Below are 16,823 nucleotides of genomic sequence, written 5' to 3'. Positions count from 1 at the left end.
ATGTTCACACTTGGTGTCGCTGGGTACTAATGTGAACACACCTTTTTCCCAGAAATGTAGCAGCTCTCGTAAGCTCGTAATTCTCTTCATTGTTAGCAGCTGTTATTGTTTTAGGTCTAAGGGCATTGTTTCTGTTGTTTGTCGTATTGTTCTCTCAAAGGGTAGCAAGCCATTTATGTGAGACCTTACGAGAGCTGTTACATCACCCCTTTTTCCAAGTACTCACACCAGAATTCGGACACAGTGCCGGTGTCCGGGTTCCTTTTACTCGGGCACTAAATGGTACTTGGATACTTGAGTACCAGTGCAGAAACGCAGCACTATTTTGGGCCGGTGCCCATGTACAAGCGCTAGGGCACCAAGTGTGAACACATTTTTACTCGTTAAATTCGGCGAGTGAGATCTTCGTCAACCACTGGATGCTCATCAGGAGGGTGGCCATTTGAAATGTCCATCTGAAACTGAATAAAGACAAGCTTTACAAAGTTAGAATACTGTCCAAGACTTACGGAACTCGTTTCCAGCTGTGAACTGCTATCTCTTTTACCTGTTTTAGCACTTCCTATTCTCTATTTTCCAATTCCCTTTAATACACTCTGTTTGCACTCTAAATTTTACAGAAAATATTGTGAAATGCTCTTGGGAGTATGCCGACCTCCCAAAAGCATTTCACAACAATAGTTCATGCAAAACTTGGTGGGCAAACAGAGTGCATTAAGGGGAATTGGAAAACAGAGAATGTGCAAACTGTTGGCAGCTGTGTAAAAGATTCTCCTTGACATGTAAATCACATGTATAACACCTGAAAATTAAGAAAAAAATAAGTGCAGTCATTAATACTTCAATGAACCGAGACAGTACTTCGTTTCCCGGAGTACACCGAAAAAAGAGATCTCGAGAGAATCAAGAGGCCTTTTGCAACAGTTGGTCACGTGATCGATAAGTTCCAAACTTAGAGCTACAGACAAATAAATTTCAGGACTTCAACGAGCATGTTTTAAATAGCCAGCTGAACACCAATTTTCAGACCAACGCCGTGTAAGGTTAAGCTTTAATGACGATTTGAAAATTACAAAAATTAGAAAGTTTTCTATGGAAGCGACGAGGCTTTGCCCTCAGTAGTATGAGGCGGATGACTAGATCAATTTATTCATGAATTCAGCAGCCTGGAATTAATGAGCAATGAATCCAGAACCGGTTTGATAAGATGCAGGCCGTGTAGGTATATGTGGGGGAAATTGAGAGGGAGAATAATTATGCATGTATGTGTTATTGTTTTAAGAGTTTTATTCTTGAATAATAAATGGCTTTTTAAGAGCGATGTGTGTGTTGTAGTGGAGTGAACGTACCGCCTAACCATCCGGGTGATATCGCGCTTATAAAGTTAAGAACAAAGGTTTCGCTGAGAACCGATCAGAGAACACTGTAAAACCGGTCAGATGGTTTTGATGATTCAAAATAGCGGAGTTATCTTGCAGTAACGGTTGAGTAATGGAGTAACAGTTAAGTAATAATGCAAAAACCAGTCAAGCCGGTTTTGAAGTAATGCAGTTCAATTCTGGTATTTTCTAGAGTAGAACCGGTTTTTATATCTCTTATTTATATACCTTTCCACAAAATAAAAGAATCAAGAGTTTGAAAAAATAAGGGAGAGACAGAGAGAGCCAGATCGTTGCTTTGGACATGGAGGCACTAACAACCCGTATGAAACGTTTAGAATTGGAAGGCAGAATTGTAATCCTACAGAATCAACTGTGGGATGCGATTTGTTCCAAGTCCTCAACGCGACATACAGTAGAAGTCAGCTGGGAACCAAATGGTACGGAAGCGACTGTTGGTGAACTCCGAGTTCCTACCTTCTACTTTATGAACGAAAGGAAATTTTCGCAGAAAATACAACAGTTGCTACGTCGCAGGTACAATGGGAACAATGGCCCACGAAAATAATTTATCATAACTTTGTGAATGACTGGATTGAAGAACCTTTTACACCATGGTACTTACGAAGAACCAAAGCGTTCATCATCAAACAATAAGAGACATTTGTTCAAAAAGTCTACAAATATTTATTTAGTCCTACAGAACTGTGTTAGGTAAAAACAAAAAGAAAAGCTCGTCTATTTACATTGGTTTCGAAATGCATGGATGTATTTACAAAAGACAAAATAACAGGAAAAAAAAATGAAATTGAAGTAAAAAAAAAAAACATTTGTGGTATATATTCATCACACGGTTTTTAAAATAAATGTATTTACAATGCAAAAACGGAAAAGAGCTGAAATTGATGTTAATAAAACGGGATCTATATTATTTACAAGGTTGATTTTTAATGAAATCAGAAACAAACAGTAATTGGTGTGCACGACATTGCCTGCGTATATTTTACTCGCGATTAAATCCACTAAAAGCATGATTTTGCATTTAAAATAAGATTTTGTACACTCGCGTAGACATTGTTCGAGACTAATGAGTTAGCCATAATAATGACGAAGCTGCCTCATTAAACGCGAACAATGTGGCCTACCGCCGACATGCACGCGGCAATCCTTCTTATATTAAATACAAAATCATGTCTTTGCAAGGGATTTAATCCTGTGTCTTAATATACACACGCTTTGCACGTCCTCTGTACTTGGATTTCTGGGTGTCTTTCCCTGCAAAACTACGAAAAAAGAAAAAACGAAGCATTAATTACATGAGATTTCAATAACTTCTCGATCAGTGACATTCCAATAACAGTAAAAAAAAAAGCGATTAACCAATTATCCTATATCACCAAAAGACGCGACTGTCGGATTAATACACAAAAGATCTGCTTATCTGTTTTTTTTTTATATTGACTGATTAGAACTGTACACCAAGACATCTTGTTCAAAACACCTCTTACTTGTCTTAAATGCCTCATGAGCATTTCATCCGCTGCCGTTTCTTCTTTGGAAGGCAGGGGATACTGCTCCGTATAGGCGGGGCATTGTATGGCCGTTCGGATCTTTGTTCTCATCCAACTGAAATGAAACAAAAGGTACAATTTAAGTAAGTACTCCAAAAAACTTGACAAAGCACCATTAGAATTGTTAATTACAATATGCCTTACCTTACTTTACATCTAGTGTGGGCAGCTTGTCCACAACAGCCGGAGGATGGAATGTTGAAGTCCTCCCCCAGACAAATAAAACAAACGTTTAGAACCTGCAAGTAAAGTGTAACAAAAATTAATTTGAAAATTGCAAGAATGACGTTGTAATGAAAATGAATAGCGCAATAATTCATTCGGTCAGGAGTTATTTCTTAAATAAAATAAGTTATAAAAGAGTTCTGCACGACTCAATTAAACAATAGTTCATGTCAATGAAATATTTTTATTTTTGTTTTTATCAAGCGTTAATGGCTGCGTTTTCGTTTTTCTAAACCAGATGAAACTCTTTAACAACATGAAATGGTCCCGTTGGGTTCAAAACCAATTCAAAGATCAAGAAAACGTTGAAGAAATGCAAAGGAGATTGCGTACGAAAGCAAACAATTCAAATTACTGGCTGACTGAGCTCGTCAATGAAATGCTTGTATCCCCAGACACGCCACCAACACCAGAATTCAACAATGAAAGAGTCTCAAAAGCGTTAAATGAAGTCGAATTTCTTCATCCCGAGATATTTGAAGACCTGCAATCGTTTGTGGAACCTAATACAAAAGCAAATAAACTTTATGATTCTCCTAACAGCCCCCCGACCCTGAATTCAATTATTATAGGATTTCAGAAGCGTCAAATAAACTCGACTTTGTCACCACGAACGTATGTGAAGATAGACAAAACACTGTGGAATCTAGTCCAAGCGTACATGTGTTACATAATCAGCTTGTGTAGTTCGATTCATTCTATCACCTTTCAGGCATAGTCATAATGTAGAGTGTTTGATAATTAGCATACATTGTCCCGCAAGCGCAAATATATGCAGAGACGCTTCTGGAACTTTCTATTATTTACATAAGCATAAAAACTTGTAGGTTTAGCTCGAGATTTCATTCATTATCAGTGTGTGTGTAAGCAATAAAACTTTTGCCATCCGGAGTAGTTAACATGGTGTCAGGATTTTACAAACCCAGCCAAGACTACGCCAGTAGTCTAAATGGACACACACTAGGCCCCGACGAACTGTAAGCTTTATCTTTAATGCAAGTGAAATCTCCCCGTAACGAGAACTAGATACAACCAAGATGGCGGATGAATGAAGGCTGATCGCGCGGGCTTTTATACAACAATGAACGCCGCTGACCGACCGACTACAGCGGAAGGCCGCTGGACAACCAGCCTACTGGCGTGGCTTCTTTTTTCCTTCTTAAACAAATTAGCATGCAAACAAAGAAACACTAGGCGATAAGTCGGTATGAAATACACACACAGGTTATGTTCGAGAAATGTACTGTATGAAGAGCAGTCTTAAAGTCTCGGACCAGATAAGAGGAAAAAAAACTAAACAAATGCTGAGAGACAGCTAAATGTCTAGAATTGTCCGGCTACCGCTAAAGGATTAGGATCGACCGGGCTACTTCAAATCTACTACATAGTCCTGAAGACGTTGCGGGAGACGCCGTTGCCGAGTTGGACGTTTGTTCACTGCAGGGCTAACACTTGGAGAGGGGGCAGGTATAACCTCGACGTCATCCAGCGAACCGGGTTGGCTATCCTCACCGTATCTCGGGACATCTTCTGCCGGGACAAAAGCGGAAGGTGGGGACGATAACTCGATAGGGATCCCTGGGGCAGGTGGAGGTAACGGGGGGCTTTCTGGGGAAGGTTCCTCGTCGTTAGGAAGTCCTCGATCATCAATAGGAGGGCTCTGGTCGACACCGATGTCAAGATCGCAGTCGCTGGACTCTTCTTCACTGGGGCGCAAGGGCGTGTGTACTCGGATGGGAGCGACCTTATAGCACTCGTTCTTCTTCACACGGTACGAAACGTTTCGTAGCTGTGACCCAACAAACTTGCGAACATTGCACCACTCACCGTCCACTAAGACAACGAGGTATCGGTCACGACTTTGGGACTTATTACGATCACAGTAGAGGTAAACTAAGTCACCAACAGTTATTGAAGGAGAGCTGCGCAAGTCACTACACGGGACTTTTGACGTTTCACTGTGGGGATGGTTTACCAGTCTTTGTAGATGCTGCTCGCGTATTAGCGCCTGATCTGTTAGGGGAATCTGAGAGTTGGTAAACTGATCTCTCTGAGTCCACATTTCTCTAGAGGATAGGCCGTGGCAGCGGATTCTTGAGTTCAGGTGGGCAGTGGCTACGGACAGAGTCCTAGGAGAGACAGGGCCACCTTCCGGTTGCAACCGCTGGAGTTCGTGTTCCAACTCTTGGATTGCTTTTCAGCGACAGGGTTCTTGTTCTGATTCTTCACGCGACCTATCTCAAGGCTAATCTTGTGTGGCAATAGGACTTGGTCATTCACGAGAGCTCTGAAGGCAGGCGCTGGATCACACCGAATGACAGCGTTAGGCCCATCAAGGGGTCGCAGGCCGACGCATAATTGAATTAACCCATCGCGTAAGGTCCCATGCTTCTCGTCTACCATGAGGAGGGTCGACGTATAGGAGGTAATGCACTCTCGGAGCACCAAAATAAGTTGGCAAGACTGCTTCAGGATATCAGCTGCGAAGGAGACACCCACTGCTGCTGGAGGATCAGAAGTTGAATGTTCTATAACAGCGTGGGGGATGTGGCGAAGTGCAGCGCAAGGATGGCAACCAAGAGAAACGCGCTCTATGGCCTTGTCTAGGTCAAGGGCGTAAAAGTAGCGGCTGACAACTTTCTTAAGCTGGAGACACGATGGATGAGACAACCTGAGGTGTAGGGCGGTTAGTAAACCATCTAAGACCTGTCTGGGCACTACGATACAATCACACGAAGGAGCCAAAGGCTCAGTCTTTTTCACGACTAAGAGGCCATCACTGGAGATAGAGGCGACAGACAAGTACCTTTTCACGTCCTTAGTGTTAGTAAGCTTCTTGGACGGACGAGTCCCTTGTATTAGGTGGGCATGCGTTCGACGTAAGTCCACGCACTCAGATTGGATAGACAACCAAGTTTTTCGACTTGTGAAAGGGAGGTTCTTCTGACCAGATAGGACGTCCTGGGCAGATAGGTGTCGGACGACAGATTCCTCAGCTTGGGTGATGAATTTGCACACCTGACAAGAAGGATCAAAGCAGTCCGGTGCATTGCGGCTTGCAAAGTCAGAAGGTAGGATCGCAGCACCGGCAACATGCCTCACGTTGGCTTGGGACCGGCTGACAGTCGACAAATAAGTCGACACTCGCGGGCTAGCAGAAAACTCTCCCCTGCACATTTTCTCGAAGGCCTGGACACAAGGCTTACTGTCGGTGAGCACGCAGGCCTTGTGTTTAGATTGTATTAAGTAGGGGCTAAAGTGTTTTGTTGCAACACCAATTGCAAGTGCTTCCACTTCGCACGGTAACCAGGATAATTGGTGACTATGCAACTTTGCACTAAAGAAACCAGCGAGGGCTACCTTGTCACCCCACGAGATGTAGAGAGTGGCGGTGATGCCGGGTCTCTTGACAGCAGTGTCGGTCACGATCCATAACTGGTCATCTGGCTTCGGGAGAGTAATTGTTTGGCTAGACGCCACGGCAGCTTGAGCAGACTTGAAGGCTTCAGTAAGATGTTCGGACCAGACAATGTCATCCTGGGACTGTTTCCCGGCTACAGCCTCGTCAAGGGGGGGCCAATAGAGCAGAACAATGTGGAACAACACAAGCAAGGACCTTGACCGCACCGATAAAGGACTTCATGCCGCCAACTTTATTGGGAGGACTGCAGGAGGACAGTGTAGAGACGCGATGAGGGCTGGCGTGAAGAGTGCCTTGGGACCAAGTCCAACCCAAGATGGAAGTAGTTTTGGGGTTGATGATGGTCTTCAATGCCGAAAGGCACAGGCTAGCTTTATTGAAAGCTTGGAGAACAGAAGACCAATTTCGGAGCAACTCGTCTGGGCTGTTGCCCCCACAATACAGATCATCTGCTATCTTGGCTACGATACCAGCCTGGAGGTCACCCAAGACGCGACACATGGGCTCTTCAAGTGCGGTTTCCGAGCCAGGTATACCCATGGCCGACCGGGCATAGACACGTACGCCCCGGAATGGGGTAGCGACTCCGCAGTACTTCATGGACTCACGGGCGAGAGGGATCTGATAGAAGGCTCTGGTTAGGTCTGAGACGATGATGTGTCTCCACTGGGCTATGCAGCGTAGGGTAGAATCCACGTCCGGGAGCAGGGAAGGCTGGGGTTTGCTATAATGACCTACGTCTGCGAAGTCAGTGACGACACGAAAGCCACCCGACGACTTTTTGACCAGGAACGACGGGTTAAGATACTCGACAGAAACATCAATGTCTTCGGGGTGACGGAACACGCCAAGATTTTCCAATTCATCGAACTTCTGCTGGAGCTCGACAAGTTTATCGCGACCGTACAGGGGGAGGCGACCTTTACGCTGAGGAGGCTCTACCGGGCCCATATTTACTTTTGCCTGAAGGGGACCAAAGGCGCCATTGTAGCCGGTAATTGCTGGATCAAAGACGGAGTTGTACTGGACCAAAAGGTTACGGAATTTGGTTGATGTCTGGAGGGAGGAGGTTGTCGGGGTCTAGTGCCACGCCCTGGGAGTACTTTGACTCTGAAACTGGGACTGAACACACCTTGTGGTACAGAAGGTTGTCAACTGGGTTGGAAGACTGATCTTGAGTAGACGGAGAGAAGACAGGGTTGACCTGGCAAGTGTTCATTTCGTTTCAGGACATAAGGCTTATCTGAGAGGTTAGGAATACGCACTCTACCAGCGACGCTTGTGATGAGACAGGGAGGCGGCCACATGTCGACGACTTTGGCCGAACGAGCGTTAGTGGCGTCAAATCGAGGCTCTAGAGCGTACTCAGCATCAGGTAAGGAATCTTCCGGGAGAGCTATTTCTATAAAGTCGCCAGGCCAGACAGTGGTAGAAGAAGAGGGTGCACGCAGCACTTGTGCATGGCGGACAGCATTGTGAGTCGGAGGATGGTTGACAGATCCGTAGGTGAAGATGGTACCATCCCCGAGGATGACCTGGCGTTTGGCAGGACGAATGGTTATATCATTTGCTTCTATGAAGGGAGTACCAGCCAAGACATCTACGTCCAGATTCTCCACAAGAAGACCTTCAAATTGAAACGAATGACTCCCATGGGTGAAGCTCAGGCGAGTTTCCCCAAGGACTTTCAAAGGAGAGGAGCCATCCGCTTGATGAGCTGACTGTGAACTGTGCCAAATCCCTGCACCGAGCCTCTGTACAGCGGAGAGCCTGATCATGTTACCTGTGGCGCCGCTGTCAATAATGACTCTAGCCTGATGATGGCCGAAAAACGTGTCAATGTACGGGGACTGACGTACGAGGACCCTCCTGGATGCATCAGACGTAAATGGATCACTCTGCTCAATCAGATTCTGATGACGTGGCGGGTCAACATTACTTGACAAAAGGTCTAACTCAACGCTGTCGTCATCCAGGATTGAAACAATCTGACGAGCTTTCAGAAGGTACAAACGGTCCTGTTCAGGAAGGAACCCACATTCGCTTAAAAAGTGGCTGTGAGAAGAGCGGCCAGCTTGTTTACAGAGGGGCATTCTTTCGTCTTTTGAGAGGAGCGTCCCGGGAACCTCGCAGACGACTTACTGTAGGCCGGTGTACCCCTCCGAAAAGAGGACTTCTGAGTGGCAAATGAGGCTCCTGTACGCATGACTTTTGTCTTCAGCAGAACGGATTTCATCAAGGAGTGAGTCCAGCGCCTGGGAGATCTCAGGCTTTAAGGACGCCAAAGTAGGAGACCGCAGTTCAGTTCCTTATCGTTGTTTAACAAGTTTAGGTAAAGCAGGGTTAATCAATCTCAGCCACATTAAAATAACAAAATTCTCTAATGTCGGTGACAATTCCTCTTCCTCCTCAAGAACAGAACCGTGGTGGAGCAGGGTGTGAGGTTTAATTGAACTGTCCTCCACAAAAGCCATAAGACGCTGGAAAAGATCTTCCGGGCGCTCATCGAGGTTCAAATGAATGTCATCCAGGTCTAAAAAGTGACCCCCAGTAGTCTGGAATCCGAAATTAAGTCTAATTGTCTGCCATATGTCCCCAATACAAGTAGAATTCTTGACAATCGTATTACGAGAGATAATTGGGCAATAATTTGCAATCTGGCCTAGCATGAGTTCGAGCATGTTTACCTTTTGGGTAGCAGTTCGCCTTCGAGCAGCTGGAACCGACTCCCCATCATCAGTGTAACCGCATAACGGGCTCGCCCTAGTCTTTTTCAGCCATGACGACCCTTCGCCCAAAAATGGTGCGAAATTGGCATCCAGAGACAAGGTGTAGAGAAGATTTTGTTTCCAACTCTCGAAGGAGGTTAAAGTTTCGTTCTTTGAGAGGCACCACTGCTTGGGGGCTCTGTTAGAAGACATTGCAGCTTACGGAACAAGATGATATCAACAACCGACTCTTGGCTGCTCGGGAATCCCGACGAATCTGTCGATAAAGTGCGTTGGATCTGACGGGAACGCGACGATTCGAATCTTTATCGCTGCCACCACGCCAGTAGTCTAAATGGACACACACTAGGCCCCGACGAACTGTAAGCTTTATCTTTAATGCAAGCGAAATCTCCCCGTAACGAGAACTAGATACAACCAAGATGGTGAAGATGGTGAAACCATGAAGGCTGATCGCGCGGGCTTTTATACAACAATGAACGCCGCTGACCGACCAACTACAGCGGAGGGCCGCTGGACAACCAGCCTACTGGCGCTAACGTCGACAGCGATCACCGCCAGCTTTTCGGAAAGATAAATTCTCTCAATCCACAATGGCTGAATTGGAGCATTTACCAGCGCCGAAAGGAAACTTCATGCCGGGCCCCGAATGTTACCAAAAGTGCTTAGATTGGGTTGAGGAATGTGAACTCCTTTTGAATGGTCCGTTAGCTTTGAAGAGCAAAGCCGTGAAAGCAAATTATGTTCTCATTTGGGCAGGAAAAACTGGAAGAACGCACATAAAGTCACTGAATCTCACCACGGAACAGAAGGGAGATCCAAGCGTGTTGTTAAAAGTGCGTGGAGTGGACAAAGCCGAAATCCAACGCACTCGCAGCTGCATCAAATTTCCTCCACCCGGAGCAAGGTGATCTTAGCCTTGCAGAGCACATTGACAAAGCCACTATTCTGTGCGACCAGTGTGAATATCCTCCAGAAGCCCACGATCGACTACTTCGGGATGCAATAGTAATTGGGCTACGCTCCAAAGAGGCCTATTATAAGTGCATTGAAAAAGGCTCAGCATTGACGCTGGAACAGGCAATAGAAATCGCTCAGAATCAGGATGCCACAGCACACCAGGTTGGTTACATGCGACCGGAATTCAAAGGTGATCCACTACAAATGGAAGTTCATAAACTCCAAGGAAACAGGCAGACAGGAGCCAAGTGGAACAGACAGCAGCCCCAAAGACCCGGTTCCAACGATCAGCCCCATAGGACAGGTTCCAAGGATCAGAAACAAGTAAAGTCCAAAAGAGAAAGTTGTTTCAACTGTGGAGCAAAACTGTCACATCCCAAAAGTGAGTGTCCCGCAAAGAAGGCAAAGTGCTTCAAGTGTGGGAAGGAAGGGCATTACGGTTCCGTGTGCAGATCAAAGAGTAAAGATGCACGTGTCAATGAGTTACAAGTCCAGTCTGCAACAGCTCCCGAGTGTGTGGACTGTGTACTGCATGAATACGAGCCAGTTTACTTCAACGCGCCTATTCATCACCTCAAGACAGTAACAGTGGAAAGTCTCAATCATCCAAAATCAGAACCTCACATCCACCCGTTATGGATTAGCCAGGAATCTTCATCACAAATCTTCCAGATTCATTGTGAGGTTGATACCGGAGCAAGTTGCAACACTCTGCCCTTGTACAAGGCTAAAGCACTCTTCAGAGACGACTTGAAGTTGGGCAAACCAACCGTGAATCTCAAAGGCTATAATGACAGTCCAGTGGAAAACCTTGGATCCTGTATTGTGTACCTTTATCATGGTAACAAGACATTCAGAGTTTTGTGCGAAGTTGCAGACAGCAAAGGTCATATGATCCTAGGCAGGAAGCAAGCGTTAGTCATGGAATACGTCAGTTTCCCTGAGATCCAGAAACCTGCTGTCCAGGCTAAGACAGATAGGTCTATCAAGACACTCATAGAAGAGCCGGCGAAAACCACTAATGGTCCAGCAATTCCAAGAGTTCAGAAATGCACTGATCCAGTGGTACCAGTGATCCAAAAGCATTCTCAAGAGAAGATCACTATTACTGGAAAGACACACTTGTTGCCTACAACTAAGGATTATTTACTGCAGGAATATGCTGTGTTTCAAGGCATAGGAACTTTGCCAGGTGGACCTTATCGTATCCAATTAAAAGAAGGCTACAAACCCGTTCAACACCCACCGCGCCAAGTTGCAGTTAGCCTGAAACCGCCCTACAAAGCAGAATTGAAGAGATTAACACAGCTTGGAGTCATTAAAGAAGTAAAGGAGCACACTGAGTGGATTAACTCGATTGTCCCAGTTAAGAAACCAGATGGTTCCTTACGGCTATGTCTTGACCCAAAAGATCTCAACCAAGCGATAAAGAGGAATCAGTGGTACAGCAGAACAGTTGATGACATCCTACCGGAGCTAGCACATTCCAAGTACTTCAGCTTGCTTGACACAAAGTCGGGGTATTGGCACGTCCCTCTTGACAAAGAGAGCAGTTCCTGACAACCTTCAATACACCCTGAGGGAAGTACCGATGGCTGCGCCTACCCTTTGGGTTAAAGGTAGCAGGAGATGATTTTCAGGAAAGAATCGACAGAGTGCTGAGAAGTGTCCCCAATAGTGCTGGAATCGTTGACGATATCCTTTGCCATGGCAACGAAGAAACTACCCATGACGCTGCAGTCATCACCCTGCTAGAAACAGCGAGAGCTAACAATCTCACCGTCAATGCAAACAAATTTGTGTTCAAGTCTCAAGATTGTGCATTCTTTGGAGGAAATCTTACCCCAGCCGGGTACAAGATGGACCCTAAAAAAGTGCAAGCCATCACAGGAATGAAACCACCAGAGAACCTTCAAGATCTGCAAAGCTTTCTAGGACTGATGAACTACCTAAACCAGTTCAGTCCAGCACTGGCAGATTTAACAGCACCGCTTAGAGCACTCTGTAAGGACACCCTCTTTACCTGGGAGAGCTCGCAGCAAGCAGCATTTGAGGCTATTAAGAAGGAGATTACCAGTGCACCAGTGTTGGCATACTTTGATCAGTCCAAAGCTAGCACTATTCAGTCAGACGCATCCAAGAAAGGCTTAGGAGCAGTTCTACTCCAAGATGGTAAGCCTGTGAGCTACGCATCAAGAACCCTCACCGAGACAGAAGGTTACTCAAACATTGAACGAGAGCTGCTCAGTGTCGTCTTTGCCCTTGAAAGATTTCATCATTATGTGTATGGATACACAGCGACGGTGCAAACAGATCACAAGCCATTGGTCAGCGTGTGGAAGAAATCCATAGTGTCTAACTCACCACGCCTTCAGAGGCTATTGCTGAGACTATCCCAGTATGATGTGAGCATTGAATACCTGAAAGGAATGGATAATGTCGTAGCTGATGCACTATCCAGAGTGTCTCCTCAGCCAACACCTAAAGAAGGAGAAGACGACGAAGAACTCATCCCAGTTCACATGCTCACAGACGAAATCCCCGCCGATTCCACGAGAATTGGAGTTTTCAGACGCGCAACTGCAGAAGACACTATTTCCGGCTTACTGATGCAAGTGGTAATAAATGGTTGGCCTGAATTAAAGAAAGATTGCCACCCACTTCTTGTAGACTACTGGACGTACAGAGAAGAGATCAGCGCAGAGAATGGTCTGTTGTTCAAAGGCCATAGACTCATAGTTCCTGAGAAACTGCATAGCGGAGTCCTCCAAACCATTCACGAAGGTCATTTTGGTTTTGAGAAGATGCAGCTGAGAGCCCGAGAAGCAGTATTCTGGCCAGGAATAACCTCAGACTTACTACAGACAACCCAGAGCTGTGAAGTGTGCCAGACGTTCTCGAGGAGCCAACAACGTGAAACACTGTTGCCCCATGAAGTTCCTCAAGGACCTTGGAAGAAGTTAGGAATTGATTTCTTCGAGTTTCAGTCTACCAGTTATCTCCTGATAGCGGACTATTAAAGTAGGTTTCCTGTGGTCAGAAAAGTACGCAGCACTACCGCAAGCGTTACCACCAAGATTCTGAAGCAGGTGTTTAGCGAATATGGAGTACCTCAAACTGTTATGACAGACAATGGCCCCCCATTCTCGTCAAAGGAATTTGCAGCCTTTGCAAACCAGTACCGATTCGACCACATCACGTCCAGCCCTCGTTACCTGCAGAGTAATGGTTTCATTGAACATATGGTGCAGACGGTCAAGCAGTGCATGAGAAAGTGTGCAGCCGCAGGACATGATCCAAACTTAGCTATGTTGATCTACAGAGCCACACCCCTTACTACCAGCATACCATCACCTGCGGAGCTATTGAATGGACGAAGGTACAGAGCATTACTTCCAACCAGATCCCCTATCCAGAATCCCCATTGTCAGGTTGTCCGAGAGCAAATGGTGAAAGACAAGGACAAAATGTGCGAGCACTACAACAAGACTGCAAGGGATCTACCTTCACTGCCACAGAATCAGAGTGTACGTACAAGTTCACCCCCAGTGTAGGAAATGGACCCCAGCAACCGTTACCAAAACGCCAGTAGCATCTCAACCGAGATCTACAGTGTCGAAACTACTAATGGAGACCAGTTAGTGAGAAATCGTCGCTTCATTCGTCCATCTCAAGAGACTGTTCCGATACCTGCCGAGAGCGTAAAGCGTGACGAGAGCACTAGCAGTGAACGACCAAGACGTGTGATTACAAGACCTAAAAGACTTATAGAGACAATTTAATTAGTTTCAGCATTTCATTTAAGGCCTTAAGCCATTTTCGATTAGAGGGGAGATGTTACATAATCAGCTTGTATAGTTCGATTCATTCTATCACCTTTCAGGCATAGTCATAATGTAGAGTGTTTGATAATTAGCATGCATTGTCCCGCAAGCGCAAATATATGCAGAGACGCTCCTGGAACTTTCTATTATTTACATAAGCATAAAAACTTGTAGGTTTAGCTCGAGATTTCATTCATTATCAGTGTGTGTGTAAGCAATAAAACTTTTGCCATCCGGAGTAGTTAACAACATGAACTGACTGTATCTCCTAAAACCTCACTGAACAAAGGGTTTGAAGCTGAAGAAGATATCACGGATAATGTACTTATAGAAGCAATGGAACAGTGGGAAGAAGAGCAGATGAATTCAGCATTTGATACTTGAGATTACGATTATCTGTTGAAAGACAAAGTCAAGTCATTCCTTCATTTATAACAAATAACATTGAAACCCTATTACATTTCTAAGTTGAACAGCACTTTATTTCTGTAAGTTACGTCACTGCTAGATGACTCTGTAAGTACTGAGACCTCAGTTTCATTCCTAGGTTGAACAGCTCATTATTCCTGCAAGTCTGGTTACTAATAGATGACTCTGTGAGTCATAATATCGTTCCCATTCCTAGTTTATTCCTGTAAGTCGTGTGCCTGATTGATGTTTCAGTTTCTAGTCTTACATTTTTTCTCTTATGCTTAGTTTGCTTTTTTTTTCATCAGAATGAAGAAGTGGACTGTTTAATGTCCATAGAACAAGTGGGTGCTGGAGGGAATATATGGACATCTGACAAACACTACACTCTTCGTGAAATGATTACAAGAAAAGTACGAAAATTTAACACTTCAGCCACACATTATCACCTCTCACTGGAACCGCAGATGGGCGGAGCCCCCCTTATGGATCAACTGGATGAGGTTTTTGATTCTATGGTAGACGAAATGATCTTGTTCCGTTTGTCCTCCAAAGCCGGTCATTAGAATACCCCCGTTCATTACCATTCATGTCTCGTCATGAGTTAAATGCTGATAGGATCGTGGGAGAAGTGCAGCATGTGTTACAACCAAATGAAAATGTCAACCTTGAAGATGGAATACCGGCTCATTTGGTTCACATAGGCATGCCGCATGGTGGAGTTACCTCTCGTAAGAGAAAATATTATGGATTCAAGTTGTCCAAGTTTCTGGATACTAAACAGTGCGTCATTGTATCCAAAATAAGGATTTGCTATGCCGTGCCCGCGCTTTGGTAACACAGGAAACTTTTTGCAATTCCCACACTGGGGATATGTTGGGAAATTTTCCAATTATTGAAAATATTGGGACAAGATTTTCCACTATTGGGAAAGGAACGGTAAAAGTTTGGGTTACTTTTTCCCAATGCTGGGTTCAGTTTGGGAAATAATGCAATAGTGATTTTAAAATACCAACACTTACAAGCCAACCATGGCAGATATGTCATCTATGTCGCCAGAGATGAGACAACTCTATTTGTCCAAGTAAGTTGTGCAATAATATGTTGGTTTCTGTTTTAATGATTATAAATAAGAAAGTAACTTACAGTATTTCAATGAATCTACAGGTGTACCTCTTTCTCTCACCTTCAGTAATGGTATGTCTGAAAATGGTGAATTATTAAACTGCTTCTACAGACTTATACAGATATAGAGGATATTACACAACCACGCGGAGATACGAAATTTCTCTTTGAGTGTCGAAAAATATTTTTCAACACTCGAAAAGAAATTTCGTATCTCCAAGCGGCCATGTAATATTCCGTTTATTCTATAAACACCAATGAAATACCAAATCATTGCAAAGGCGCGATTTATCATGTAACCATAGCAGCGGTGATCTTTTCACGTGTGAAGATAACATGTTATTTTCACATGTGAAGATATTAATGTGTGTCCCTTGGAAACTTCTCGTTAATGCTACTTTTGAACAGCTTTGTGATTGTTTTGTGTTTTCATTATTGTTATGAAATATTTATCTCAATTGAGGCTAAACATACTTCTTACATTATTTTTTTTCCATTTGAAACATTTTCAGAGTGAAACTGATCATGAACCGAAGGAGGAAAAAAGTAGGAAGAAGCATAAAGTCAAACACGTAGGTATCTCTAATTCTCTTATGTTATACTTTGGTTATAAATATAATAGGTCTGTGGTTACCTGCATACCAACTTAAATAAGCAACTGGGAACTCCAACCTCTGCTCTTCCTCCATTTCACCGTTTAAGTTTTGGGATTAAAAAGAATGTCAGTTACAAAAGTTAGAGGGGAAAACAATATTTGATTGTTTTTTTGTCAATAGAGATTTGATAAACTATGTTTTGTTTTGCAGTTGTCCAGTGGAAAATTGTCTGCAAGTGGAAGTTCATCTGCATCTGGATCAGAAAGAGAAAGTTCTCCTCCCTCTGAGGGTGGTGATGCAGAACCTGTCGATGAGGATATCGATGACAATGATGACTCCTGTATAAGTGAATCACCACCTTGCTCTCAAGTTCCCTCAGTTGTTGTGAGTGAAGGCATGTCAGCTTGGCCCCTGGCAGTCAATCAAGCAATTGTAAAGGGTGTCTTTGGTTGTATTTTAAACAGACATGATATTGTTGACATCCTTAAGAAAAAGTTTTCTGTACAGCAAAACTTAACTAATTTGAAACCCACAGAGCTTATGAGTGTATTGGCCAGGAAGCTAGTGCGAAATGATTACTGCAAG

General features: G+C 44.3%; 2 protein-coding genes and 1 pseudogene across 2 annotated transcripts; 1 reads left to right on the top strand and 2 right to left on the bottom strand.

Moving 5' to 3' along the window:
• Positions 1–2,131: 2,131 nt before the first annotated feature.
• LOC145499834 (uncharacterized) lies at positions 2,132–3,270 on the bottom strand. The gene is made up of 3 exons (XM_081479357.1): positions 3,095–3,270; positions 2,888–3,005; positions 2,132–2,662 (listed from the first exon to the last, which is right to left on the bottom strand). The coding sequence occupies exons 1-3, from the start codon at positions 3,268–3,270 to the stop codon at positions 2,600–2,602; spliced, it is 357 nt and encodes a 118-aa protein (XP_081335483.1). The 3' UTR covers positions 2,132–2,599.
• Positions 3,271–4,541: 1,271 nt separating this feature from the next.
• Positions 4,542–9,517, bottom strand: LOC145501688 (uncharacterized; annotated as a pseudogene).
• Positions 9,518–9,918: 401 nt separating this feature from the next.
• Positions 9,919–13,305, top strand: LOC145501687 (uncharacterized). The gene is made up of 3 exons (XM_081481103.1): positions 9,919–10,161; positions 10,286–11,805; positions 11,964–13,305. Exons 1-3 carry the CDS (start codon positions 9,919–9,921, stop codon positions 13,303–13,305), a joined length of 3,105 nt encoding a protein of 1,034 aa, XP_081337229.1.
• Positions 13,306–16,823: the final 3,518 nt, after the last annotated feature.

This window comes from Orbicella franksi, chromosome 10, assembly GCF_964199315.1.
Source record: "Orbicella franksi chromosome 10, jaOrbFran1.1, whole genome shotgun sequence".
Lineage (NCBI taxonomy): Eukaryota > Metazoa > Cnidaria > Anthozoa > Scleractinia > Merulinidae > Orbicella > Orbicella franksi.
The sequence above is the reverse complement of the archived record's forward strand: the minus strand, read 5'-3'. Positions and strand labels throughout refer to the sequence as shown.

Excerpts from the sequence above, each read along its gene's own strand:
- LOC145499834 (XM_081479357.1), bottom strand. The coding sequence starts at position 3,270 with ATGAATTATTGCGCTATTCATTTTCATTACAACGTCATTCTTGCAATT. Across the intron at positions 3,006-3,094 it reads CACACTAGATGTAAAGTAAG|TTGGATGAGAACAAAGATCC; the intron begins GTAAGGCATATT and ends GTTTCATTTCAG. Across the intron at positions 2,663-2,887 it reads TCATGAGGCATTTAAGACAA|TTTTGCAGGGAAAGACACCC; the intron begins GTAAGAGGTGTT and ends CTTTTTTCGTAG.
- LOC145501687 (XM_081481103.1), top strand. The coding sequence starts at position 9,919 with ATGGCTGAATTGGAGCATTTACCAGCGCCGAAAGGAAACTTCATGCCG. Across the intron at positions 10,162-10,285 it reads ATCCAAGCGTGTTGTTAAAA|TGTGAATATCCTCCAGAAGC; the intron begins GTGCGTGGAGTG and ends CTGTGCGACCAG. Across the intron at positions 11,806-11,963 it reads TTGCTTGACACAAAGTCGGG|TGCTGGAATCGTTGACGATA; the intron begins GTATTGGCACGT and ends TGTCCCCAATAG.